Source organism: Sciurus carolinensis, chromosome 4 (genome assembly GCF_902686445.1).
Source record: "Sciurus carolinensis chromosome 4, mSciCar1.2, whole genome shotgun sequence".
Taxonomy (NCBI): Eukaryota; Metazoa; Chordata; class Mammalia; order Rodentia; family Sciuridae; genus Sciurus; species Sciurus carolinensis.
Genome location: NC_062216.1, coordinates 159,746,737 through 159,770,300, shown reverse-complemented (window position 1 = coordinate 159,770,300; position 23,564 = coordinate 159,746,737). Strand labels below are relative to the sequence as shown.

Below are 23,564 nucleotides of genomic sequence, written 5' to 3'. Positions count from 1 at the left end.
GAAGGGCAGGAAGCAGTGCCTGGGCCCCGCTCAGTTCTTCCCTCAGGGACTCGCAGTGAGTTCGGTCACTCCCCTGGAGCACTTGAATCTGTCTGCAAGCTCCAGCCACTGCCTCTCTCCTGGACTACTCTCCAGTGAGACCTAGCACATGTCCAATATGGAACCCTGCATCTGGTTCCTTGGCTGTTCAGGTCATGCATCTGAAATTCCTAATTCTTCTATCTCCATTAGTGCTGATGTGTAATCAACTATTCTTATTTATTTTGCTCCTTTTCTGTCAAATTTGATCTCTTTTTACCTTAACACTGACATTTAGTTCAAGTCCCTATAATTTGGACTGAATGCTTGCACTGGTTTTTGTAATGTATAAAGCTGCTCCCCCACCCATCAGGTGCAGCCATTTTCCCCGCCCCCCAACCACTTGTCAATCTGTGAACATCCTAGCTAGATATTGGTTCATCATTCAGCTTGCAAGTATCCTTCTCCGATATTGGTCCCCTGTTAGCCTGGCGGAATTCAACTGTTTACTATAGCTTCCCCGCCTTCTTTTCCATTCTTCTGTCTGTCCTCCTCACTTTTCTCTATCCTCCTCGCTTTCCACTTTCTCTAGCGCGCGCCCTTTCTTTTCTTTTCTCTTTTTCTCTCATTTTCTCTTTTACCCTGCAGGGAGACACTCTGTTTGCTTAATAAATTCCCTTATGTGATTTCCCGTGTCTGGCGTGGTTTCGTGGGATTTCCTGACAGTTTTGTTAGTTTACCAAATAAATAGTGCCTTCCACCATTTATAGTCCCACACTGTTGAAAGGAAATGTGGGGGTCATGGATCTGCTGCAGTCAAGGACACCTGTAAGTGGGACACATCACTTCTGAGTAGCCACTGGCTCTGTCACTAAGCCAGCAATGCCCAGGAGGGCTGCGCCATCAGCCTGGCCCTGAGTCACACCTGACCCATGATGGCCACGGAGCACCAACAAAGAATAAACCTTGGCTTCTGGGAGCAAACCAAATCTAACAAGCCAAAAACAAGAACTCACCATTCAAGTTCACATCTATAGTACCCAGGCATGAAAATTTAAAAGTGCTTTGCACTCAAATTTAGAAATATATTTTGTTTTGGAGTATAATTCAGACTTTAAGCCAGATCTTTCTGATCACACTGAGGAAGCTGATTTAAGAAAAATGTTATAAGAAAAATTCAACTAGAGGGGGAACTATATTAGTTGTGCATTACTATTAATTAAATACCTGAGGCAGGCTAACTTTATAAAGAAGAGAGGCTTATTAGCTCAAAGTTCTAGAGGCTTGAAGGCTAGCATTGGGTGAAGGCCTTCTTTCTAGCAGGGTCCCAACAAGGCAAAGGGCATCCCGTGGCAAGAGACAGGGGCATGTGTGTGTATCATGGTCTCTCCACCCACCATCCCTTTTATTTTTTTGATAGCGGGAATCAAACCCAGAGGCACTTAACCATGGAACCACATCCCCAGCCCTTTTTTAAAATTTTAAGAAAGGGTCTCACTAAGTTGCTGAGGCTGGCTCTGAACTCAGGATCCTCCTGCCTCAGCCTCCTGAGCTACTGGGATTAAGGGATTACAGGGGAGTGCCACCGCGTGCCCTCTTATAAAGTCACCAGGATTCAATCATGGGTGTGTGGATCATGCTGACTTTATCTAATTCTAATCACTTCTCAAAGGTTACATCTCTAAACACCAAAGCCAGAGTATATTTCCACTATCTTAATAATATCTCACAATGGGAATTTAATTTCAAGACTTGAAGGCCTTGGGGGACCCTCAAAAATCATACCCAAACTGTAATAGTAACTCTGGTAAAGATCCTGTAGGGTTCATTTGTCCTGCCAAGCAGGACTTCCCAAGACTGAAGGCCATGGCTTTCTTGGGAAAGTGCCTGCATTATTTTCTTAATTGGTTCTTTTTAGCTATACCTGACAATAGGATTTATTTTGACATAATTACAGAAGCATGGAATATAATTTATCCTAATTCAGTCCCCAGTACCTCCCCTTCACGAACTCTACTCCACTGACCTGTTAGTTATTTACTTAGTTTATTTCTCACTCGGCGTCCTGTGGGCGTCCATGATGGCAGATTCACTGTGGTGTATTTGTGTGTACGCAGCACAGTCAGACCACTCCACTCTCCCTACCCGCCCCTCCTTGCTCCTCTTCATTCCCCTTTGTCTACTCCACTCCTCTTTCTTCTTTTTATCCTTCCCACTTTATTTTGGATTAGCTTCTGCATATCAGAGAAAACACTTGGCCTTTGACTTTTTGGGAATGGATTATTTTAAGAGTGCCTACCTATTTTTTAATACATTTTTAGTTGTAGATGGACACGATACTTTCATTTACTTATTTTTCAGTGGTGCCAAGGATGGCACCCAGTGCTCACGGGGCCACATAAGCGCTCTACCACTGCGCCCAGCCCAGCCCAGCCCAGCGCCTGCATTCCTGATGGCCCACATGCACGAGCTCTTTGGCCAACTGCCCCCCTTTACTGATTCCTGAAAAACAACTGCTTTCTTAAGTTTCTAGTACCATCAGAGCAACTGGTATCAGCATCAAAAATACTTCTGAAAGGAGCAAATACTTTTATATACAGGAAAAACAACACTGAGGGACACCCTAGGTCTCTGTTAGCTTTAGAGAGAGAGTCTTTTTTCCTTCTAATATACATAACCATCAGCACTGCAAAAAGTTCAGACCTAAGTATTTAAGGCCAAGATCTTAAAATACTAAAAAAGAAAATATGGACAATTTGCATCCAAAATAATGATAATTATAATAAGAGGTTCATCCTTGTTTGCAAAGATTTGTAAAAATCCTGGAAAGAGCTATCCCCTTTCATACAAAAAATTTATTCAGACTGAATTCTGCAACACTCTCTTTAGTATTCTTAACACTGAATGCTGATGGCACCGTAAATAGTGCAACTTTTTTGAAAAGTAATACAATTCTTTTGTTAAAAAAAAAAGTGTGACTATGGATGAGGAGAGAGATAATATGTGCTAACGAAGTAGCTGAGCCAGCAAGGTAGTATTATGCGCAATTTAAAACAGCATCAAACATGCTTTCTTTTCAAATTTTACGAAGGGCAAGGAAATACATTTAAACAAATTCCAGACTTGAGAAATTTGCAATCCAACTTCTATTTTTCCAGAATTGATTTAGAAATAAAAATATATTTGCAAACAAAATTAAAACCACCCATCAAGAAATGGGAGATGACAAAAGAGCTGTATTTATTTTTCTTACACTGATGACACACTTTAATATTAAGAAGATGGAAGTCAAGCTGTCATCATTGATCTGTTTAAATGAAAAGACGAATGGGGGTCAATTTTACAGGTCTGTTCTTTTCAAATTTTCACAAAAACACTAATTAAAAAAAAAGAGAGCAGGAAGAAGCAGCCTTCCCACACACAGGATCCTGATAGGTCAAGTGCTGCTGGAGGCTTAGCCTTACAAGGTTCCCCAGGTCGCCCCCTCCTGTACAAGGGGACCAAGTTATTAAAACAAAACCCCAGAACCTTTGAAGTTCAGCACTAAAATTCATTCTAAGACATTTCAAAGGGGTCTTTTAAACATTCCTTCATCCTGAGCTGTTTTTTTCCCATGAGTAAACTTGATTAGTTGAAATTACTACTTAAAATTAAAAGTAATCAGTTTCCTATTCAGTGATAGCTGCCTCAAGGGCCAGAACAAACCACCAACACCCTGTCCACCCTGATTCACGCGCTGGTGGCGCCACTGCAGGCACTGACTCTTCCTCAGGGAGACGCCAGTCAAAACGAGAGCTTCTCCTCCTCCTTCCTCCTCCATCCCAAGAGAACTATGGGCTGACAGTACAGTCCTTTGGAAATTATCTTGTCCTAAGAGCAAAGTCTCAGCTGAGGAATGTGCCAGCTTCCTAAAAGCGAGTACTTCCAGAGCTGAGGCATGCCCAGCTGGCAGGTGGCTCATCGGAGCGACAGGAAAGAGTTCACTCAATACCACTCGCCAAGCTGTCAGGCCCGCCCGGGGCTGTAGGATTCTGCACAGTGCTCAGGACTAGTTCTTAGACTGTTACGACTTCTACTTCATCGATGAACTAAAAATTGTGAAATTCAATAAAAACTTAGTAGGAAAACAAAATTTTACAAGATATGTAAAATGAAAGCCCCAACTTCTCCTGATTAGGTCAACACTGTCAAACTCCTCTCTAAGTTTCTAACCCTTCCTCTTCGTTTCTGCCTTCTTGCGTGGACAAGAACACACACTGTGGACCACACAGTGCACAGCACTCTCTACCCAGGCCTGCCAACTCCATCCAGTCACTACCCACGCTGGAATCCCGCACTTAACACAGCAAATGTCGCTAAGAATCACCTGACAAATTCATTTCCCCAAGATTAAGCAGCTTTAAAAGAGATTTCCATAGTTTAGAATTTGAAAAACCTTTCAGATTCTAGTTTCTAAGCAAGTACAGTTTACAACCAGGGGGAAGAGCAGAGCACCAGAGCTTCTTCCAAACATCCGTTCCTCCCCACCATCCATCGCGTCTATCAGCCAAGCCCGCCTCCCATGAGGAAGTGCCCTGGGAGAAGACACACCTCAGGGCTTCAGCGACGGCCAGTCGCCAATGCCAGGACTCTCCCAGACACCTGACACACAGCGCTGAGCGCCAACTCTGTAAATCAGACACTGTCCCTATTTTACTTTGTGTGGAAACAAAGCTGAAAAGCTGGGTAAGGCCCTACCCTGTTTCCTCGGCTGTCAGGCAGAGCTGCCACCCTCCCCCGCCCCTCCTCGTGAAAGGTCACAGGGAGGGTGACACGTGGAGAGCACAGTGTATGTGCATGGTCACCCCCACTGGCACCAGTGCTCCTGTTGTTATCCCCCTGTAACCCACTCTTGCTACTGTCATTTCCTACTTTAAGCCACCAACCCAAGTCCTTCTCAGCAGCTCCTCGTCCCATTTCCAATTGCTGGCTGGCTGCCCTCCTGCCTTTCTCCCAGCTGCAGTCAACGCACTGCTGCAGGTCAAGCCCAACACGACGGAGCTGGCGAGTCCAGCGCATAGCAGTCCCCCCTTTCAACCAGCCCACTGAGAGCTGAACCCCAACAGAACAGACATCCTCTAGGCAAGCTGGGAAGTCCTTCACCCGCATCAGGGATGAACGCCACAACTTACAAGCACCTCAGACTGGCAACTAATTTTTACATTTCCTCATAGTAGGAGGTTAAGTTTTGTCCTCTAAAAGATATGATTGAGTCCTAACCCCCAGCAGCTAACCTTATTCGAAAACAGGGCCTTGGCAGAAATAATGAAGTTACCATGAGGCCAAGCTGGATTAGGCCAGGCCCTAATTCAATGACTGTGTCCTTGTCAAGAGGAAAGAAATTTGGACAGACACACAGATAAGGCCATGCAGAGAAGGAGGTAGACTGGAGTAATGCATCTGCGAGCGAAGTATCGCCAATTGTTCACAATTGCTGAAGCTGAGAGAAGCAAGGAACAATTCCGATTGTTCCCTAGAAGCTTTGGAGGGAGCACAGCCCTGCTGACACCTTGATTCCAGATTTCTAGTCTCCCAAACTGTCAGAGAATAAGTGTCAGTTGTTTCAAGCAGCCCAATTAGTGGCACTGTGTTACAGTAGCCTTAGGAAACTAGCATGCGCTCAAAAATGCAAAGTTAACTGGTTCCTTCCCCATGTGCGTAGTGTTGAGTCATCACAATGAATAAAAGATATATCACACATTTTTAAAGAGCATTAATCTAGACTCTTCCATTTTTATATTTTTTGGAAGCTTAGGGTTTTTTTTTCCCTTTATAAAAATAACAGCTTTCTACAAATGATGTCCTTATCTCTAAACATGTTAATATTTCGTTTCCAACCAAGCTAATTGCTTATTAGTCTAGAGCAGGACACCATTCCTAACAGGAAGATGAAGCCAAGATATTCTTCCAGGTGTGAAAGCTGACATTTCACATTCTCAGCAAAAACTTCAGTCATGCAAGTACAATCAGGAATAGAAACCAGCCAGTCCTCCAGCTGCTGAATGAAACCTGGTATGAATGTATACACACCTCTGTGCATGTGTTTGTAAGCCCAGTTCACACCCTGGATGCCACTGGCGAGGGGACACAGACAACAGCTGCAATTTCAGACTCCACACCCACATGCCGCCTCCCAGCCAGTTCTCAAAGCAAACACATTTTTGGCTTTCCGTTCCAAAGGAATAAGTATGGCTCTATTCAATCCCTGGATGATCACTCACTGACAGTGAAGAAACACTGACACCCAGAGGCCTAGGTGGTCAATTCCAGTTCCATCACTTTCTAATCTCATTCTTTGACAACAAAAGTGAAAGGCATGGACAATATCATTTAGCCTCAAAGTAGCCAGATAACTAAGACAGAAAGTCTTTTGAGTTTGAATGGCATTTTTAACTGACTGCCATGAATAAAACTTAGGGGATATTATAAATAAGTGATTAAAAGCACATCTTTATCATTCTCTTAAAAATTTTATCACTAAATGACATGACAGACATTTCCAGTTTGGTGATAAATATTTGAAAAAAGAAAACTCATTTTGAGAGACAAGGTCTTCTTTTGAGGTATTCTCAAACATTGTCAAAGTCAGGAGATACAGAAGTAGCTCAGGTGCAGCACAAAGAACACCACTGTTAAGAGTCCCAGACCTGCCACTCAAGCTGTCAATGCCGCACATTTTTAAACAGCTGACCCACCTCTGCACAGACGGGGTGGATTCCAATCGTGCTGTCCAGTTGCCTCTTGGTCAGTCCACACTTCAGCGCAGCTGCGAAGCCCTGTGTGACTTCTCCAGCATTTGGACCCAGTACATGAAAGCCCACAACACGTTCCTAAGATAAAAAAAAAGAAAGTAACAAAAGCATGCTGATTTGTTTCCCCTTCTTTTCCTACACAGCCTTGAACACGTCCCTGGTCTAGTCTAAAAGCCCCAGGTCAGAAAGGGCCATCCAAGGACTCATGCTCGAGTTGGGCGCTACCAGCTGTTCAGGCTGAAGATCCCCTCGCGGGGGCTGCCAGGGGAGCACGAAGTGCACGTCAGGAAGGAGGAAGAGACCAGATGGCCAGAGCGAGGCCCAGGAAACTAAAAAGCAAAGACAATGTTATACCAGGGCAGCGGGGTCCTCAGGTCCTCTATGTTGATGTCTCAGTGTCACTTAAACTATCTGTGGTAATCATGACACTCAGAGAACAGTCACTTGAACTAAAAAATCATTTAACTGAGGTTTTAGAAGTAGTGCAATTAGATACTGGTCAGACCTTCCAGAATGAAAATACTTTGAAAGCAAAAGGACAATGTCTAGCAACTCTGAAATACCTATTTGGAAATTACTTTGGATAAATTCTAAATCCTGAACTCAGGCTACCCCTGCCAAGAGCACAGAAACCTGGTGCCTTCTACGACTGCACTGACAGTTTTCCAGAGCCAACTCTGACTAAGTTCAACTCTCTAGTCCATTTCCTCACAACACTCGAGGTCACGAAACTGGGCACAGAACTTTTCAGCCCATCTCTGGCAACACTCAGGTCACTCTGTTGCCACAGTACTGTGATATATTCTGTGCTGGACAATCAGGAATTCGGAGTGTGAATAAAGTAGATCTGAACTGTGAGTTAACACTTAAACTAGATTTACATGCAGTAACATGGGAAGATTTTAAAAAATAAAGAGATTTCTAAAAAAGGTGCAAGTTTCTATTTACTGAGGGTATAACATTCTTAAGCCACAGAACACCTGTATGACATTTATATAAATACAATATTATGAACAAACAAAAAGAGGAGAGACCCTCTGTCTTCAGAATAGGTGTACCTCTGGGGGAGTGAAAAAACAGGAGGAGGAGACGGCTTAACAGGGACTCTACCTTGCCTGGAAATAAATTCTAGCTCAGTCATTAACTAGGTAAACGATTTGGACACAAATTTTGTGTGCTTCAGTTTCCTCATCCAGAGAATGAGGAAAACTAATAGTACATATCCCATAGGATTATATGAGAATTAAATAAACTAATACTCATTAATAAATTAGTACTTAGTAACACATTTGATACACAGTTAAGGGTTCAATAAATGTAAGTTATTTATAAACAACATCTGTGATTATAGCAAAATTGGCAAAAATGTTAATATACAGTGAATCTGAACAGTGGGCACTTTTCCCTGTCTTTACATATATTCTATGTTAAAATAAAAACTAAAAATAAAATCAAAGACATTTAGACACTGAAGTCAGGTGACTGACTCAAAATACTCGAGTAAAGCATGCCCCAAGGACAGTCAAATTCTAGAAGCTTGCTTTTGCATCAGAGCTTGCTCATGACAGAAGAGTAACAACTAGGATAGATCACTCTATTACTATCTTTGTCTATGAAAATAATTGAAAATATTATGACCTCAACTCCTTTAAGTAAGAAAGGTTTATTATTGGTAGTGAAACTTAATTTTCATATTAATCAAGCATGCTACTTGAATAAATAACAATGGGGAAAAAGAACAAAATAACTGCACATAATTAAAATGGATGTGCTTGGCATGAAGGAAACCTGAGACTGTTCTGTACGACAGAGGTCTGTCTCACTCCAGAGGAGGTAACATGCCAAGTAGAACATCTCCATGTTTCCCCCAAGTGTTTTCTCTAATGTATGCACACAAATTTTTAATAAAACGTCTAAAAAGGAAACAACATACGATCATTTTATGCCAATGGCATATTCGTTATGGATTATTCTAGTGTATTTATTAAATGCCTCAATGATGGAAGTATCTCCTAAAACTCTCTAAGTTCTGCAAAAAAATTTTAAAAATGTGCAACTGTTTCTATTTAGAGCAGTAGTTTCTATACAAGACACATGGCTTAATTCTATTCAAATCTGAAGGTTTAAAATAGAGCTTATTAGGCTTTTTGATGAATAGATACCTTAGCATTATTTATATTTTTATTTAGGGCATTTTGTTTAAATGTGCCAGGTAAGTTAGAATCTTCCATTTTCTATGATTCATACAGTACTTAGAAGAGAGTATGTATATGAACACATGTGTCCTGCGTCATGATGTAAAATGTACTTTTCACTGTGTGGCAGCAGAAAAACACTGACATTCTCAACCCCTCATTCTTAGGGATACAAACACTGCAAGCCCAGGAGTTTGCACACAGGCTTAGTTACCAGGGGCTACCAGTGCAGCTTAAATCGAACCCCAATTAAGGGCTTTCCCACTGTAGTTTCCTCTGGAGCCAGCTGCTGAGGATCAAACCTGCATCGCTCCTCTTCTTTTTTGGTCATTGTTTCTCAACAATGACTTCATTGCTCCTCACTTATAAACACAAACACTGCAAGGTGACCCTTGGGCTCCTTCAAGGCCTGAATGCCGGCTAATGTCAGGCCCTGTGCCGGTGCAGCTGCAGGGGATGCAAGCAGTGGAGCCAAGGCCTCTGATGGTGTACACGTAGCTGGGGCGCTGCCGGTGAGATACTAGAGTAGTGTCCTACACAGCGTGTGGACAAAAGCAAGCACAGCAACCTTTAAATTAAAAGGAACTTCTTCCTAACTGCTTTGTTGCATCTGCATCTGGAGTTCTCTACTGCTAAGAACAGAAACTGAGAACCCCCCCTTCCTCGGCCAGGTGCCAAGGAAATGAACTGTAACATTCTGGGTTAGCACAGCCTGGCTAAATCTACCAGGTAAACAGTTCCTGCCTTTTGTCCCACTGTATCACCTTCCCCTCTTATAAAATCTGTGTGTCCCTGAGTCCCCCAAAGATAAAAACTCAAGACAAAAAAGGCCTTCCTCAAGCTCTGAATAAACTTGTTTTTCTTCACCAACCTCTGTCACCTGAATTTTAGAGTCACCGAGCACTAAAATCTCAGTTTCCCAGTAATAAAAACAGCTATGCAGGCTGGGGTTGTGGCTCAGTGACAGAGTGCTCCCATGTCTGGCACTGGGTTTGATCCTCAGCACCACATAAGAATATAAAAATAAAACAAAGTTATTGTGTGCATCTACAACTAAAAAAAAAAAAAATTAAAACCACATATTAAAAGCTAATTGAGATTACCAGAAGGATTAAGAATTGTACTCACATCGTCTTTCAGATTACAGATTATTTTGCGTAACATTTGTTGTTATCTCTTGATGGAACAGTCCATTCCAACGGCCAAAAGAAACTATGGTAAACCTAAGAAGATATAAGCACAATTTAGACTACCTTAAGAAGCACGTTTTCAGACATTAGATATGGTGAAAGAAAGAGGCTCTTTAATAATTAAGACATTCGTTAAATTATAAAAATCATGAATAAACAGGATCTGGTAAAAAGGCAAATGACCTTAGACACCTTTGCTGTCAGGCATTTTTTTGAAATAAATTCATCCCTTAATAATAACAACCTCAAGAATAAATCTTTACTAACAAAGAAAACAGGAAATGAAAGAAGTCACGTAACTACTGTCTTGCATTAAAAACTAACTTAAAAAACTCAATACCATTTGTTTACCTCATAGGAATGACAACTTTGGACAGGAAACAAGGAAGGTGCCAGGAACAATCACAGCAACTATCTAGAACTCTTGTTTATGTTTCCAAAAGACATTTCCTCCTCTGGTATTACCACTAACAGCTCAGGGAGGAGCAGAGAGGGCAGACTACTTGCTGAAGTTAACTCATGGATAACTCAAAGAAAGAGTTTTCTCCTGCAACTGCTAATGCCTCAGTTCAAAACACACTGTTAGTGACCCTTGTAAAAGCATACTGGTGAAAGCACATGTAAAAGCACATGTACCCATATACATGATCAGTGGTCTATCAATTTTTTTTTTTTTAAACAAATGTGGGTTGCGAAATTGAATGTATAGAATCACAACAATTATGTAGGGAAAAAATTAAGAACATTATCTCAAACTGCTAACAATTGCTATGTTATAATCTATGAGGAATTTCCTACTTTCCTTACATTTTTCAAAATTTCAACTCAAACATCACTTTTGTAACAAAAATAGCAAATTCGAAGGAAGTCTATCAAGAAATAGACATATTAAGAATCTCAAAAAAAAAAACGAATTATAAAGATATTCACTAATCTATTTATAGTTCCAAGTAACTACAAACAAAAGGAATTTAATTATTAAAGTACAGCATCCCTAAAAAACTGAAATTATTACACATTTTTTAAAATGGTGTTTTTAGGGAACTGAAGGACAGGCAAAAATGTCCATGAGATATATATTATTATTAATGTTAATCATACTTTGAAAAAAAAACATGTACCCATACAAAATACATACATACATATATACACATTCATGCAATAGAGAAGCTGAGCATCCCTAATCTTCATCTAAAATCTGGAATGTTCTAACATTTGAGGGTGTGAGTGCTGATATGATGCCCCCAAGCAGAAAATTCCACACCTTCAAACTGTGTGTAAATTCACACAAGTGAATTTCATGTTTCTTGGGTCCAATCCCAACTACATCTCATTACATATATGCAAGTATTACTAAAGAAAGAAACAAAAATCTGGTCCCAGTCATTTCAGGTAAGGGATAAAAAATCTGTATAAATACTTATAGTCTAGAAGGAAAAATGCAAAAATATTAACAGCCACTATTTCTTCATGAATTAAAAGTCTTTTGGCTATTTTACTAATTTTTCAAACTTTCTACAATGAAGTTACACTTTTTAAAATCAGAAAAAATGTTAATAATTGTATTACATGCTACTACCCATGCATATAGTAAAAAATTGTTAGGTAGTTAAAATAGGCTTTTACATCATAAAGTTGACTTTTATTCACAAATCTGTTCTTTTAGAAAGCTTTATTAGAAATATTTTCACCGTGATTTAAATGCTGTAATCCTTTTAGATAGCATTATTTGTGTAAATAAAAATGTCATTATGTGATATGCACTGTTCTCTACTACATGACAAAAGGTGAGGAGTGAAGTTAGTGTAGATCAGAGGGTAATGCTAAAACAAAGCAATCACCACATAGGTCAAAGCAGGAAAACTAGTTTATTGTTTTCCTTTCATTTTGCTATGTTTATCATACTTCAATAATATTGTTTTAATACTAAAAAAAAAAAAAACAATTAAATGTGGTTCAGCCTTGTTCATCACAAATACACTGAAACATTAAAGGATAAAAAGTAGCATTCAATTTACTCCAAAATGGTTCAGAGGAAAATATAAACTTAGAAAAAAGAGAATATGAAAGAATGTAAAATAAATGGGCAAAATATAATAATAAGTGAGTCTAAGCAATGATTATAAGGAAGGTCTTTGCATTATTTTTCAACTTTTCTGTATATTTGAAATTACTTTAAAAATTTTGATGAAAAAAAGTAGTATAGCTTAGCCCAAGAAAAAGAGCAAAAGAGCTTACCTCAATATTTTCCTCCCCAAATTTCTCTACAGCTTTCTCTTCTGAAAGGCCACAAGCACCATATTCCAAAGGAGTAAATACGGTTGTTGGAACATTTTCATAGTCACACTGTTTCAAAATGAGGGAAGAGAATTATGAGAGGCAAAACCATAATAACCTAAAACAGCTGTTCTTAAAAATGGTTCAAAAGTGGGAAAGGAAAGCAGACATAAATTTCTATCAAAAGCATGTGAAATCCCAAACCCAGACATTAATGACATTGTGAACCACCAACTCTCTGTAGGGATTTGAAGACTGGCAAGAATGATTATAAAGAGGAAAGATTCGGGGGCATCTACCAAATGATGTTACCTACAATGACCACCTTCTCTCTTCTTAATAAAGCAGCAAAAACCAATACAGGTACATCCAACACTGCTAATCTCATATTATTAGTGACAAAAATTAACAGAATTCTTTGAAACATCAATTAGGTAATACACATAAGAGTCATAAAAGTATTTTACATCTTTGGATCAATAAGCCTACTTTTAAAAAATTTATAAGATTATGCTACTATAACATTATGCTACAATAACTATTAGCATAATAATTTCATACATAGAAAAGGCTACATATATTGATTTTTGCTGCAGTCCTCATCAATAGTGGTAATATTAAAGTGGCTTTAAAATAATCCCCAAGAATTAGAAAGTAGTTCTGTGACATATACATACTCTCAATGTACTATTATGGAGCCATTAAAATGGGAACAAAGACCACAGAAACAACAATGAGCCTAAGCAACATTCTACATTTAAAATAAGAAAAATGCAATTCTCATTCTCTGGAGTGTAAAATCTTTAAAAATATGCCAGAAATAATACACTTAATTCTTATTCTCTAGAAAGGACATAAACATCCTTGGATTTCTCTAACTCACAGGCAGACATCTCTTGTAGCTGTAATGGCATACCCGAGCCAGAGCCACTCTCCTGCGTTAAACAGCAGCAAACCAGGTACGTGAGCAACACCTGGGGCCCCTGAGAGGGCAAACAAAGTGAGGAGGGCCCTCTGCTGGCCCAGCTTACTGCCCAGAGGAGCTCCTGGACCTCCACGCCTCCACGCAGTGAGGGGAAGCTCACCAAGGGCCACGCGAATCTCTCCCATTAGAGACAAGAGACCACAGTTCAGGGAAGCCAGGGTGGCTTGAAGCCACTGGGCAGACTACCAAAGTGGATGGAGCTACTCAGAGTTCTCAGATCTCCAGAAATTCTCAAGATTACCGCCAAGATGCAGAAGGAATATCCAATATCTAATAAGGAAATGAAAAGATACAGATTTTTCTTTAAGGAATTCTGTGCTGCAAGGACTTCAAATTTATTAGGTGCAACCTTTTCCATGTTCACCCTTTGGTTACTGTTTCTTTTTACTTCAGAAATCCACAAAATATAAATTAAAACCACATCTCAAACACTATTTCTGAATGCCCTTCCGTGACTTATCAGATACTCATTAACTCCAATAGTGAACATACGCTTAACTCAAGGAGGCGGTCTTGTTGCCTTTGTTCAATAGGCATACAAACCCTGATGCTCTAGTCACTGACAGTCAGAACCCTTCTACCCCTAAAGTCATTTCAAATTATCTGATTTTATTGTGCTACAATTCAGAATAATTCTAGGTCACAAACTTTACTAACATCATTCTGTGAGATTTCCATTAGTGTAACCAACCCATGATGATTACACTCAAGGAAAATGAGCAGTAACTAAATTCTTCACAATTCGTTTTCCCAGAATGTTTTTAAAAATATAATTAGATGATATTATTCTTTCCTGGCCATCTGGTCCTAAGCTACATAAGGAAGCATTCAGTTTTTTTACAGTGACTTTAAACAATCACTCTAAAGCACTAATATTAGCATATAACACATTCAATACTCTAAGAAGACATTTTCTTTGAAAGGACAGGGAACAAAGTTTGAACAGTAGTTTAAATGACTCTGTACACTAAAACCTTTGCCTAAATCCCCAAATCCTTTTACAGCCTAGAAAAGTGCAAAAAATATTTAGGAAAGTATACTTTCAGTGGTAATGATGAAACTGATGCAAAATTCAACTATTGTAAATATATGAAACATAACAAGCTCTTTATCTTCTTTTGTGTAATTCCAAAAGTGACAATTTTCATAAAGTCACAAATGTATAGCAATCTTAACAATGTATTATTTGGAATATGCTTAATAAAGCAAATCTAAAATGCCATTAAAAAATAACTAAATTACTCAAACCTGGCACATTTCCCAACTGCACCCCTAAATAGGAAACAGGATTATTAAAAAGCGATCTCAGTGGATGACAGTCACACACTTGCCTTGACAGTGGAGCCAGCATAAAGCCTCTGAGCTAGCAATCTTCCTGCCTGGATGGCCACCGGGGTAAGCTCCAGCTTTCCTTCCAATATGTCACCAATGGCATAGATGTAAGGCACATTGGTCTGCTCTTCATCAGTCACAGGTATTTTGCCAGTCCTGAAAATTCATTCAGTTAAAAATTAGCATCAATTACCAACATTAACTAAATAGAACTAAATCCCCTTTCTCCCCCATGAAGCCCCAAACTGACTCTGAGAACAATATTCGAGTGTATTAAGAAGTTCAGAGGAATCGAAAGATTAGTGATACCCCTGGTCACTATTGAGAAAATCAAAGAAATGAGAAAACTGCAGGAAACCTCTGGCCAACCACTACCGGTGCAACCTGTGATCCCCGCTGCTTGGGAGGCCAAGGCACAAGGACAGCAAGTTAAGGCCAGACCAGGCAACTCAGCAAGACCCTTTATCAAAACAAGATTATTTTAAGAATGCTACAGATGTGCCTCAGTGGTAGACTGCTGGGTTCAAGCCTTAGTACCGCCCGCCAAAAAAAAAAAAAAGAAAGAAAGAAAGAAAGAAACCTTACAAAGAAAATTCTAAATTATAATAACCAACAAAACCAGGAAATACTAAGGTGAGTAGCACTGAAAAGAAGTTTTCTATTCTCTAAACCAAAAAAGGGAACTCCCCAACTGTTAAAAAATTTTAAAAAATCTAAACTCTGGAACTGATCAATATTATGGAATAAGTGAAGTAATATTGAATATGACAATTTTTCTTACTTTTCATTTATCTTCACCCCCACAGTGTCTAAGCCAATATTTCTTGTACAAGAATCTCTTCCTATTGCCAGCAATACCTGAAAAATGAATGTATTTTAACAAAAACCTTTGCATGAATTAAACATTTTTCTGATTAAGTTAATCTTGTTTCATTTTCCAGACTCAGTATTACTTCATTAAGAAAATAATGCAGAAGTTTAAACAAATTAAAATCTTCAATTAAAAAAAATCCTTCCAACATGACATAGTAGAAATAGCTTTCCATTTATAATTAAAAGAAAGAATTAATGCCTTAATAAACTCAGGCAAATTTAGAAACAAAGACAACATATTCTATAACTGATTATGTTATTTTCCAAGTGGTAGGTTGAGAGGTAAAAGGGACAGAAAAATTCTAGATCATTTCAAAAACATCTGGTACCTTTTTATAGCCTTTTGATAAATAATATTTTAATTTACAGTAGAGAAAATCTGAAGCCACCTTGGGTCAAAACAAATTATATCAGAAGTATTGAAGATGTCTTAGAATGGGCTCAGAATCAGTGATTTTAGAAGGAGTCACTGTAAGTATACAACAGATACCAAGATGCACGTTATTTGCTTTCTGATGAAACAGTGCCTTGGGCGCCTCCTTACCGTATTATATTCTCCTTCGATGGTTTCCTCACTATTGGTGGACTGAGCTGTCACCCTGAGTCGGCCTGGTGTCCCTGCTTCAATTTGTTCAATCTATAGAAGTTTTGATAAAGACATTTATCAAGGAGAATAAGTATCTTCCCTGTCAATCTGGCTAACCCAAAACTGAAATATAAAGTCTGGCTTAAAAAGTCTTTTATATCCCAACTACCTCACCTTAAAGCATTAGGATGATATGTGATTCTTTTATTTATCCCCGTCTTTCTCACTGCTTAACATTGCTTCCTGGAGGGGCTTTTACCAAATAGTTCTTAAACAGTAAAATTCGGAGGGAACAGTGGTAAAGTCAGAGAAAGTACACCCAGTCCCTAAAATCAGACCAACACCTCAATTGCTTTCCCAGGTTCCTAGCTCGTAATTCAACCAGAACCATCATCCCCAGGGGAAAGTCACTGCTGCTCAAATTCAGAGATTCCCTTCTGACTCCAGAAGTTCACATTCATTGACAACAAAGAACAGGTATTGAAGTAGATTAATAACCATTAATAACAGCTAGGAAGCTGTACAAACCACAGTAGCTAAGAGATGTATGTGTTTCAATGGTTGTTAAGGAGGAAAAAGGAAGATATCTGTGCTACAGCAGAGAATGAACATACCAACTTATTACAGGTAGGTGTCAAGGCTAACCCACAGTCCGGGTAACAATGATATAAAAGTACCTGGACACTTCCTCAAGTCTGTAGTTAACCTACTACCTCTCTGAATAACAGCCAAATCATGGGTTTTTGTAAAATATTTCCTGGGGGAAAGTAATAAAACCACCTGCAATTTCTACTCTACCTTTAAAATATAAAAATCACAACAAGGTGGCTAGGGAAGAAGACAGTTTTTAGATTAGGTAGACAGGACTGAAAGGAAGGCGGGTGGTAGGTGGATAGGAAGGATGACAGAATGAATCACACGTTATTACCCTATGTACATATTTAACTATACGACCAGTGAGCTTCTACATCATGTATAACAAGAATGAGAAATTATACTCCATTACATATGATGTATCAAAGTGCATTCTACTGTCATATATAACTAAAACAAAAAAATTGGAAAAAAATTATATAACAAAATTTAAAATATAATCACTATTGGGAACATTCTTCAAGGGTTATTTTATTTTTGACATCAATAAACAATAAAGATTTCCTTCCTGAATTCTGTTTCTTATATAGTTAAATCTCTTTTAAGTGTATTGGAAGTCTTTCCTGTTTAAGTTAAAATGTTCTAGTTCATTTGGTGCACATTTATTTCAAAATGGCAGGTAAAGATCTTCATTGCACCGCTACCCTTCCTTACTTTCATCCTCCAGTCAGGACTTCTCTGTATCTAGGGCAGTTTTCCTCCCAGAGCCTTCTTGTATATACTATGTCCTCTGGCCCAAAGGCCCTGTCTCCCACCTCTTCACAAAAGGCTCCTTCCACTCCGGACTTTACAGCACAGCAATAATCAATCCCAGATACTTTGGGAACACTATTTAATGAGGCACAGTTTCACCAGGTTTTCAAAAGGGTCCATGACTCTCCAAATGTTAAGAGATTACACAGGAAGATGTAACTTTTCTACCAGTGTAATACAAGCATACAGCTGTTTCCTAAACACAGTCCTAATGCAAATATAGCCATCTATACCTCTACTTCCAAAAAACAGCTAGAATAACCAAGTACTGGCAGCTCCCTGGAAATCTGCAATGCAATCCCCACAACAGTACTGAGATGGATTCCTTTACACTTCCTGTATCCCAGGTACTGATACAATCGCTTTAAGAGTCAGCTAGTATAATCCTCACCAAGAACTCTGAGACAGGTATCATTATCTTCCTCACATTATAGAAGAAACTCAGGTTCTCAGACATTAAATGAGTAAGTCAGGTGGAAAGAAAATGACAAGACAGTATTTGAATCCAGATCATTCTAATCCCAAAGCTCATACTCTTACCTATCAGCAAAGAGACCCATGGCCATAAAAGAACTCACTGAAAGAGGAACTAGCTAAAATTTCTAAACCTGAGCACAATAGTCCTATTCTACCCTAAACAAAACTATCATTAACTGATCAATTTTGTCACTCTCATGTATCAAAACATTTGTTGTAATGTTAAGGTCACAGGTATAACTTGGCATATTTTAGGCCCCTGGAAACAAAGATCAAAAGAGCAAAGAAGATTGAGTCCATAAAACAAAATGAAGTTAACTTTCCACGGAAGCCAAAATGACAGCGTGTGTGCTGACTACGCCATACACCCAGAGCAAACGTCTTTCAGGGAAACACAGCCCACTCTTGAACTCTTAACTACTCTCTCATACACATGACCAAACAATGTACAGCAGACCAAAGACAATATCATAAAAGAATGCATAAAGGGAAGTTTTAGTCAGGAAAGAATTAAAGTAGACAAAGGAAGGCATTATTAATCCATAAATAAGAACAAAGCTGTGTAAGCAATGGGCAGATACAAGTTTATTCTTGTATATAAAAGGTGAGGGATCACTATTCCTAAAGGTTTATAATGCTCAAAGGATGTTTCCACCACCCCAACCCTAACCCTCTGCTTGCCTTTTATCATGAGTACAGAATCACCCATGGTCAACCCCACTTACTTTAATTGGTACAAACTGCTTTAAAAACTTGATACCATGTTCTTCCATGTGTTCACCAATTTTGTTGGCCATGTCCTGGTCAAATCCTCTAAGAAGAATGGACCGTACCATAACAGTGACATCCAAACCAATACCAGCAAGAAATCCAGCACATTCCAAAGCGACATAGGATGCTCCAACCACCAGGGTCTTACCAGGGCAGTAAGGTAAGGAAAATAGATCATCACTGAGAAGAATTTAAAGGGATAGGAGAGGAAGAAACAAAATACAAAAAAGTTCACATATGAATACTGACTAAATCAAACATTTTTACTTTCATAAGAACAAAATTTTTTAATATTATATAACATTCAATTAGCTAAACATGTATAAGAAGTTTTCATAAAATCTTAAGATACTCTCCCTTTCTCTTGCTAGTCTCTCAGTTTCAGAGTAGCTCAAGCCCAGCTGCTAAATAGAGCAAATCATGTACTTCCTGACACCATTCCAACCTATAGTTACATGATTTAACTGCGTGGAACTCATCATACAGTTGCAAACCCAAACCCCACTCTCAGCTTCCGTCAAAGGTGAAAAGCCTGTGTTCTTTCTCATTTGGAACATCCATTATTAAAGTAGAGAGAAAGTTAACTATAGCTAGGCATGGTTGTGCATGCCTGTAATCCCAGCAACTCAGGCTGAAGTAGGAAGATTGAGAGTTCAAAGCCAGCCTCAGCAAAAGGAAGGCACTTTAAGCAACTCAGTGAGACCCTGTCTCTAAATAAAATACAAAAAAGGACAGGGGACGAGGCTCAGTGGTTAAGTACACCTGGGTTCAATCCCCAGTACCTCCCCCGCCCCCCCAAAAAAAAAAAAGAGTTCATTCTTAAAATATGAAAAACGAGCTGGACACAATGGCATGGGCCTGTAATCTCAGGTACTCAGGAGCCCGAGGGCAGAGGATCACCTAGGCCCAGGAGTTTGAGACCAACTTGGGCAACATAGTGAGACCATGTCAATAAAGACAAGAGAGGGAGGGAGGGGAAGGGGAAGGCAATCTGATATTGTATCTGTTGTGGTCTGAATGTTTATGCCCATTCCCACACCAAAACTCCTAAGTTGAAATCCCAGCCCCCAAGATGAGATGGTATCCAGAGGTGGTGCTTCTAACAGTGCTCAGGTGGAGCGCTCATGGATGAGAGGCCCCAGAGAACTGCCTGTGCCCCTTCTACAAGGTGAGGACACAGCAAGATGCCATCTATAAACAAGGCGACAGATCCTTACCAGACACTAAATCTGCCAATGCCTTGATGTCCTGACCTTGGTCTTCCCACCCTCTGTAACTATGAGAAATAAACTTCTGATATGTATGAGCTACCAGGTTAAGGTATTTGTTATAGCAGCCCAAACAGACGATGACAGTTCATCAAAGACAGCAATGACAATATTTGCCACCTGGGCTGCGCTTGGGGAGGCAGCAAAGATAAAACCCTATTACCAAAAAAGGGAGCTGGAATGGTAAAAGCAACATATAACACAAACAGAAACGCGGGGGCAGAAACTATCCACGAGGGCAGGGTCACCAACAACCTGACTCAACGACCTCACAGTTTAAAAATCCTAAACATCAGCAGTTACCACCTGATGGGTAAAGTGAACCCCAGAGCAAAACTCCTAGCTTGACGCGTGTTTCAGAAGCCTCCACAGGACCCACAACAGCAGTGAATGGGGACCCATGTCTCACTGTCTGAGTGGCTGCCACCCTTTCATTCTCTTAGGTCCACTTTGCAAGTATTAAAGAACAATACAATCCTACTTTGCAAAACAAATGTACCCACACGAGTAACATATTTTTCAAATTATGACCATCTATCTGGTTTTATAAATCATATACTTTACCCACTCTTATGCAAAGATAATTTCAAATATTAGTAAGTATATTTCTATATGTAAGTATGTTAGCAGTGGTACTAATGCTTACTTCAAGTAGCAGAATGATCAATGTTTGTGGTTTTAAATTTTAAAAATGCTTGTACTTAACCTTACCTGCTGATGCAGTACTCTTTGTCGCCAGGGATGCCCAAGTAACGTGGCCTTTCACCAGTGGCAATGAGAAATCGCTCTGCTGAATAAAATTTTTCTTTGCCTTTATTATTTGTTGCCTACAAAAGAACCAATACATCAACTCTAATAAGTCATTAGTTCTTTAGAGTTAACAAAGACTTGTTCACCAATGCCTCATTTGAGCCACATAAAAATTTGATGATTCAGTAAGAAATAGATATTAAGGTCACAATACTAGCAAGTGACAGAGTCAAGTCTCAAATCCAGGTAATCTAGCCCAGTATGCTGACATTACACCACACACACCCCAAAAAAGGGCAAAATCACCAAACCGGACAGTCTGGGTCACAGTAGCTTACACTTTTATTATAATACTTTAAATATTATAATACTTTTTCTCCCCATCATCAACCAAAGTTAAAACAAAACAAAACAAAAAAGTCACAGAGGATGTTGCTTTTACAATTACCTTAATCCTATGAGGACCGACAAATTGCCCATAAGCATTCTCATAGACGACCTTTTTCTCCCGCAGAGCTACGCGGTAGCCCCAGTTCAGAGAGCCAATGTGATTCTGTACAGCCTCTGTCATTTTTTCCCAGTTATGTTTAACTGTGTAAGAAAATAGGACATTTAGCTTTCAACTGCTCAATGAAGATGAGTTTCTCAGTAACTACACATGTGGAATAAAGACAGCGGAGCCTATAGTCTAAAAGAACGGGTTCTTCATTTTGAGCATATGAGCTACTCTTTCATTTTCAATATTCTTTCCCTTTTAGAAGACTACCAAATATTTAATATAGTTAATACAAGACTTCCTGGGAATTCTCAAGACTAAAATAGCCATAATGCAAACTGTCTTCTTCTTTGTCTAGAAATAAACTGGCGTTTTACCTTGGATTGTAAATGCTGATTGCTGGAGCAGAAGGTGCGGCTGAGGCTTAGACCATATTTGCAACGAACTAAGAGATTCTGATAGTTAGGTCAGGAGCTGGCACACTATGGCACCATGGGCCAAATCCAACCTGCCATCCTTTGGTAAATAATGTTTTATTGAAATACAGCCACACTCATTCACATATTGTCCCGAGCTGTTTTCACACTGTGTGATGGAGACGAGTAGTTGTCATGGAGACATATGGCCCCTGGAGTCTAAAATAGTCACTAACTGACCCTTTACAGGAAAAGTTTGCTGGGACTCCTTGTTTAGGTAGAGAATTTTAAGAATTTATTTTGTTTCCCCCAAACCCTGATCTCAGAGACAGTGTTTTCATTGTCATAATTAAATTAATCCTTTGAGTCATGGCACTAAAATATTAAATTTCAAATTTTCAATAGATAAAACAACCCTGCTGTTTATTAAATAATATAATAGTAATATCTAGGAAAATAATAAGATACAGATAAACTCTTCTCTGGCAATAGGCAGAAGGCAGAGAGGTCCTGGGAAAGCTGCAGTTTGAAAGGAAGATAATCAATGTAAATTCAGAAAGTTTCTCTTAGGGAAAGGAGGAATGTGAATCTCAAATTTCATGGTTAGGTAGCCTGGCCACACAGTAAATGGTGAAATCAGATCTGTGACACCCAACTGTCAGCCTCTGGAAGTGGAAAAGGCCAGCATAAAAACTGGTTTGGAGTCCAGGAGAGAAGAGGTCATGGAAATCCAATTCAGAAAATCGAAGTGTGAGAACTGGAGTGAGGGGGGCCATGGCTGTGGTGCCAAGAGGACTAGGTGCCTGGGGGTGGTGGACGCAGCAGGGAGCCTGGACCAGCCTGCCTGTGTGTCCACCAAGAACGGACAGTAGCACACCTCATCTCACCTACCTGCATTAGTTACCAAGACTTTCTATGTTCTTTCTTCTTAACTAGAGTAGCGTATCTAAAGTTAATCCAACACATGTAACACTGGTGGTCAGAGCGACTGAGGGATGCCCCTAACATTTAATGCCCACCCAGACAGAACTACTCTTCAGTGGAGTCATTAAACCTCAGAGCTATCCAGCCCAAATTGCAAGTAGCATCATCTCTGCAAAGAATCAATAAACTAGGTCAAAGGAAGAAATCATTTCTGAAATTAAAAAAATAATAATAAATATATATATATATATATAGATATATAGATACATATTTAGCTGCATATGGGCACAATGCCTTTATTTTTATGTGGTGCTAAGGATCAAAACCAGTGTTTCATGCATGCTAGGCAAGCACTCTCTATCACTGAGTTACAACTCTAGCTCCTATTTCCAAAACTTCTAAGTGTGAAACTACTAAGTGGATTATACTCTGCTAATCCTATAGGAAATATCATATTCTAAAAAAAGACAGTTAGAATAAAGTAATAGCACCAATAAATTTCTATGATTTCAATGACTAAAATTCAAACTGAATAATTAGACCCAACTTCTGTTAAAGCCTTCCTTTTGTGGCTCAGGCCCAATCTGATCTCCAAATTCCTGAAATCTCCTTTCCCTACAGAGGTTCCTTCATCCTGTGGTAGAGCAGATAGCCACTCTCACCCTGGGTGTCAAAGAGAAGGAATTTAAAAGTTCTGGCCACCAGTTTCAGATTCAGTATCAAAGCACTTGATCTGCTCCTATGGTCCTGGTCTTCTGGTCCATCCTGAGAACTGAGTGTCTTATAAAGTCCCAGTTCTCATGTCATA

General features: G+C 39.3%; 1 protein-coding gene across 1 annotated transcript in view; it reads right to left on the bottom strand.

The window, feature by feature from the left end:
- Txnrd1 (thioredoxin reductase 1) overlaps positions 1-23,564 on the bottom strand; it is a 54,010-nt gene that overhangs the window by 3,787 nt on the left and 26,659 nt on the right. Inside the window, 10 exon segments of the mRNA XM_047548335.1 lie at positions 6,753-6,887; positions 10,133-10,161; positions 10,164-10,227; positions 12,433-12,540; positions 14,788-14,944; positions 15,570-15,646; positions 16,206-16,298; positions 18,857-19,082; positions 20,882-20,997; positions 21,369-21,511. Of these exon segments, the coding sequence (XP_047404291.1) occupies positions 6,753-6,887; positions 10,133-10,161; positions 10,164-10,227; positions 12,433-12,540; positions 14,788-14,944; positions 15,570-15,646; positions 16,206-16,298; positions 18,857-19,082; positions 20,882-20,997; positions 21,369-21,511 (1,148 nt within the window).